Source organism: Balearica regulorum, chromosome 6, assembly GCF_011004875.1.
Source record: "Balearica regulorum gibbericeps isolate bBalReg1 chromosome 6, bBalReg1.pri, whole genome shotgun sequence".
In the NCBI taxonomy this organism is placed as follows: domain Eukaryota; kingdom Metazoa; phylum Chordata; class Aves; order Gruiformes; family Gruidae; genus Balearica; species Balearica regulorum.
Genome location: NC_046189.1, coordinates 17205997 through 17211996, shown reverse-complemented (window position 1 = coordinate 17211996; position 6000 = coordinate 17205997). Strand labels below are relative to the sequence as shown.

The 6000-nt window shown below is 39.8% G+C and overlaps 1 protein-coding gene across 6 annotated transcripts in view; it reads right to left on the bottom strand.

Moving 5' to 3' along the window:
• Nucleotides 1–1986: 1986 nt before the first annotated feature.
• The window catches only part of ZNF385B (zinc finger protein 385B), a 136407-nt gene continuing 132393 nt past the window's right edge, over nt 1987–6000 (bottom strand). For all 6 annotated transcript variants that reach the window (XM_075756512.1, XM_075756514.1, XM_075756517.1 and 3 more), the window contains exons 7-8: nt 5100–5201; nt 1987–3469 (exon numbers count right to left, since the gene is read on the bottom strand). In XM_075756512.1, coding sequence (XP_075612627.1) covers nt 3251–3469; nt 5100–5201 — 321 coding nt within the window. In that variant the 3' untranslated portion in view covers nt 1987–3250. The remainder of the gene's footprint in view (nt 3470–5099; nt 5202–6000) is intronic.

Genomic DNA, 6000 nt, shown 5'->3' with positions numbered 1-6000 from the left:
TAGACTACTGGACCATGTCCTCTGTTTGATACCCTTTATGGAAATCTCTCGCAGTACGGGGACCATGATCCAGCCACAGACACCAGCAGAAAGCCCCTGCTGACATGTCTGTGTCCACTCTGGATCCTTTTTCTTCTGCTGCAGAAAGATGGCAGAGCCAGGTGATAATCCCTGACCAACACAGTGCCCCTTCTGACTTCCCATACAGGAATAACTTGCAGCTCAGAGTGCAATGAACAGACCTAGAATAACAGACATACAAGAGGATGTGATCCTATTACTTTAACCTTATTACCTTATTGGTTTGCACGTTCAATATATTTATTCAAAATGGTAACCACATTGCAAATATTGTATTTCAGTACTAGTTCTTTGCTATAACAAATCCATGAATTTTATAGCCAGCTGCCTGTAATGATATTACATCTCAGGAGAAAACATCCTAACATATCAAAAAAGCAGCCGATAGCCTTTATGCAAGTATGATACAAATTTTCCTTCTCATGTAGAGCTCATTTCTAAAACGCGAGATCCCAGCAGGCATAATGAGAGGTTTTGCCATTTATCATGCAATTATCATCTCAAATGCTCAGTCCTGCATGTCATGGACAAAATCTTGGTGGTAAATGGAGTTATAGGACACAAAATAGAAGTTAACACAGCAAAGAGTACAAAGGGTGTTGAATATGAATCTGAACATGAGTCTTCCTTGGCTTACAATCATAGTGTTTTAGCTCCTTGTGTTTCACAGGTTAAGTAATTCCTCTCATTGCTGAATGACACAACACAGTCTTTCACTCATAGTGACCTAAATTTTTATCCAGGAACTTGTAATTGCTTTAAATTTCTCATTGACAACATCAGGTAAAATAGTGTTTTAATACATAGACAACTCTTGTTTTCTGAAGAACCAATTAAAATACACAGTTGTGTAAACCTATGTCATGTTGGACAGAAACAGGCTCCTCAAGCAAGTAACTCCTCTGAAAGCAGCCGAGCAGTTAAACCTGACTCCCTACGAGCATGAGTTAGAAAATCAGACACAAACACATGCGCATGGAGGAGTGTCCACCCATACTACCACTGTGTAATTCTCACTGTCCACAGGATTAATACAACCGTACCTGCTTCCCCAGAGGATGCTAAAAGCCCGGACTCCCTTACCTACCCCTTTGCAGGTAATTCTCCAGTGAATTGTCCTCTCACAGTACAGTCAACTGCTCCACTGAATAGTGGGCGGAAACTGGGCAGAAGTACACTTGCAGAAAATGGCCTCTAATACGTTGCAACTATGATGTATATGTTGATCTGTAAATTCTCTGTTATAAAAGTTCCTGGAATTTTTATTCCTTGGCCTTTGTGGATTTGTAATGGTCCTGTCAGCTTTGTATTAACCCTAACAGCCTTACAGTTGAATCTTTTCACTCTTCTAGTCTTTACTATTCACTTTGTATTAACAAAGAAAAGATTTTTACAGAATAGATCAAGCTTTTCAGCAGGGAAAAAGATCATTTCAAAGCTTCCCCAAACACCTGCCTTCAAAAGCCTGCTGCGTCAAGCAGCTGCCTACTTTGCCCAGGCTTCAGAGCAAGTCCTGGCTCCAAAGTGACCTGCTTCCAGCCTCAGGTATGCCCTGGCTGGTTTTAAAGTTAATTCTTAATCTCCATCAGAGATGGCATAACCATGTTATAGCATCTTGGTGGTGCAATAATAAAACCATAATCACCCACCTGGCTCTACTGCTTCTTCCTCTGAATCTCCAGTGTAGTGAATGTTTACAGTCTTACTGCAAAAAAGCCCCAGTAAAGGCTGTAACAGGATGTAGAAAGGAAAAGACATTAAAACACCAGGGAAGTAAACATAGGTTCTGTAATTATACTTTATTGCAACTGTAATGCTTTGCCTGCTCCTGAAGACTCCTTTAGCTAAATTTGTTTGTTTCAGCCTTTTTTTTCTGTACCAATTAACAGACACAAGAACCATGTATAATTTTCTTATTATTTTATTGAAAAGGTACATTTAAAAAAATACACAGACATTTTACTATTATGGATTGCAGATAAAGATGCTCTAAAAGTTAATTCTTTTTTTTTTTTTTTCCCTTTCTTCCACCTGTTGTCCCCATTATCACATAATGACTTCAGTCTGAGTACTGCATATTGATATCACCTTTATAAAAGGGTTGGGGAGGTAAGAAGATAGGTGGGGCATTACTGCAATATATTCAGAAAACAGAGAATACGGTCAATTATAAATATTTTATGTTCTGTACATTATTGCATTAGGGAGCCACAACATTATGCAGCATCGTTACAAAGAAAACTAGTTAGAAATGAAAAAAAAAGATATTTACGTACAAATACATGGATCCATTGTCATCTTGAACAACGCATGTGAGCTGTGGTAATGTGCAATTGAAAAGCTTTTTTTTTCTCTTTAAACATTGCTTAGCAACACCAGTAAGGAAACAACAAAAATAAGTTAAATGAAAGTAGCAAACAAGTAGTAATCTTAACTATATGTTATATGGCTTTCTATTTTTAATTTCTCTAAATAAAGTGTGACACAAAAGAAATAATTAAAAGCTTCAGCGCTGCATTGCTTTCAAACATTTGCACAGAAACTAAAAATATTGAAATCAGACATGTGATACTTTAGTACTACACAAGATACACCAGTACTGGGGCCTAGGACAGTACACAATCCCTGTCAACAAGAGCACACTGAAAAAAAAAAAAAAGGACACAATTCATTTTTGAGATGTTATCCACAATCAAGCATTTGGTTCATCTGCCTTTTTTCCCACATTAGATTATACCCCATCGCTTTTCAGAGAAGTATTTACATAAGTGTGAGCAAGGAAGACCCTAGTTTTCAAGTCTGTCAGGAAAATATTTTACGTTCCTTAATTCCAAGGTGCATTGTACACATTGCAAAAAAAAAAAAAAAAGAAAAAAGAAAAAAAAGATGCATGAATCTTTAATGGTATAAATTTTATGAGCAATTAAGTTTTTACTATATCACTCTCTATTTGGATTAAAAAAGGAGAGACAGAGAGAGACTGAGAAAGACAGTTGTCTAGACTCCAAAATGCCGTACCCGCAATGATGGATTTTACGGTGTGGGTGGCTGAGGTGTCACGCTGGATGGCATTTCAAAAGAAAAATACATTTTAAAATCTGGACCCCTTTCCTGCTTTTTTTTTTACCATTCCTACTGGCCATAGTTATCTCATTTTCACATCAATAAATTAGTACGGTGCAAAAAGTATGGAGGCAGGTGTTGCACGGATGGGACCATGGCCTGGCCTGAGGAGAGCTGGTGGTATCGCAGGCGCCTGGAACAAGGAGGCAGAGGGACGGGGAGGAAGGGACAGAGCTGACGACACAGCTGCAGCCGCAGCAAGAGGAGATGAAAGGAAAGCAGGTGCCAGCGGCTTAATCATGTCCTTCTGGAATGCAAGTTTTGCCTGGAATAAAACACATAAAAAAGCAACGTAAATACAGTTCTCCCCGCGCCTACTTTTACATGATGGAAAAAATGAACCCTGACAAAGGGCACACCATGATTTCTCACAGAAGCCTCATGTCAGCTGCTTAGAAATGTTACCCACATTGTCTTCTTACTCCCAAGGCAATTAAAGCAACCAAATTATGTATTTAAAGATATATAAATCTCTTGAGTGTAGGGACAGTCACACTGACGTTTAAAAGGAAGCATAATTTGCAAGTGAACAACATCAAATTTTATAAATCACAACTGTGCAAGAAACATTAAAAAACATGATTAAGACTTCAATGTCAAAAGTCAAATTTTCCACTTGCAAAAAAGAATTGTAGAAAAGTAGAGTGGTCAAGATGGGAAAGTACTGTTAGTCCAGTCAGCTCGGTACTTGCCAATGCAGAGCTGTTCTTTTTAAAATAGAAATACTTTTTAAGATCAATACCACAAAGAATTCTTTCTGAAAGAATTATTACTCAGTTTATAATCTACAATGGTTGCTGGTGCTTGTGGTGAAAATGCTAACCAGAAATATATACACTACAGTCTCACTGAAAATGCTGTGCACCACAATCACGCAGTTGTGGGGGGAAAGATGCTCACGTCCTTCCTTTATTAGCGGAGGTCTCTCCTTGCGCAATAGATTATAAAATGATGTATTATGTGAATGAAGAAGATTACTGTGTGCAGAACCTATCGAACGGGGAGACTTAGAGAAAGCCTGCAGCATTTTCAATTGCCTCTGTACAATTACAAAGACATATTAATATATTTCAGCTTTTAAAGGCTTTTCACGTGTTTACTGTTGCACACACACACATTTGCATCTCTGTCTTTCCAACCTATAAATTGTTTTTGTGCCGTAGGTGGTATGCACTTTTCCCTAATGAACAGAATACAGGCTGAGTCATGAGCAAATAAACATACAATCTGTGCTGTGCTAGAGCCAGCCTGAACTCCGGCTGCAGCTGGCAGAACCAGCTTGGGGAATTCCTGGAAATGCAGGTGGGTGTGAAAGAGGAACGGCTGGGGGCACAAAGGCAGGAGAGGTGTTCTGGTACCTGGTGACAGACACAGCCCCAGCACGCAGATAGGCAATCAATTCTCCTAAACACCTGAGCACTCTTTTGCACCAACATAATACATGCACATAACACTCTGCTTTGCTGTATGTGGAGAATGAGTATTAGTATTTTTATACCTTAACATCTTATGTCCTTTTCCCTGGCTGCATCTGTCATAACTGAGAGTTATCTCAGGTGCCCAGGAAGACAGAGTATATACATTGCAGCCTTCAAGGAGAAGTGCACGAGCCCAGTAGAGCCGATACCTTTCCACGGAGCACATGGTTCATTCCCCACTCCACTGATTATTCCCTTCCTCCTAGCAGTAAATAACACTCGCAGTGCTGTCTGCGTGCCTTTGACTGGGCAGACAGAATACATAGCCATCGTCAAATGTGATCCCCGTGCAGACTCAGCCTGCAGGGGGAGAAACGCTGCGGAAGTGTCAGGTCTGTCCTGTTCCTGTCTCTGTGCGGTGGGAGTCCCCAAGGTCACAAATTCACGTAGACAGCGATGAGAAATAAAAATACTTACTGCTAAAATACTTGGGCTGCGCTGCAGTTTGTTGTAAGGACTATATTTAGGTTTCATAGGCTTTCCTGCAACTCTGTCCTTATGCCTTCGGCTGGAAATGTGCTGAAATAAATATCCTCACATTTAATTAGCTGTTTAAACATTTCTCAGTTTTGAGTTTGAAATTGATTTATCAGCAGGATATGCCTAAGCCCCTGTTTGTAAGATAAAGTAGGTTCTTTAGAGAGAGCAAAGATGAGTTTTGCTAAATGAAACATAACAATTTGGAGCACATCAAATAGGAAATCAGAAACTAATCAAACACAGTGAATTCTGTGATCCGAGAGAGGCTCTGCAAATTATTGATATTTTGGTTGGTATTTCCCTTTTCCACTTGAGGAGCTTTGAACCCGGCAGAGCTGTAACACCGCTAGGTCATTGGGATATTCAGAAGTAGGAGGTAAATTTCAGTCTCACTGTTGCTGTTCAGTGGTATAAATAATTCAATATTAGCTGAAGGAAGAACCAGTACCCAGGGATATGCCTACACCATGCAATTTAATACTATCTTAGAGATAACTGAAATAACAGGGAATGAGAGGACACATCCACACAGCACAGCACCATAGAGTTAGAGATTCCCATCTGGGTATCAGAAACAACGTATTTGTATTGGCAGAGCTCTGAACCCAGGGCGAATTGGCTCGGACAGAGCAGAGCTGTGTGTTCATACAGCTACGCTGTTATATTCAGACATATCTGCAGTATTAGCCTCCTGTTGATTGTCCTAAACCAATAGATTCATGTCACATTCTCCTTCTCACATAGTATTAAGAAGTATTCCAGCAGACTGAAACAGCACCAAAAGCGGAATTCAGGGAACCTCAACCCAGGATTTCTTCCACTTGGGAGACCAAAGTTC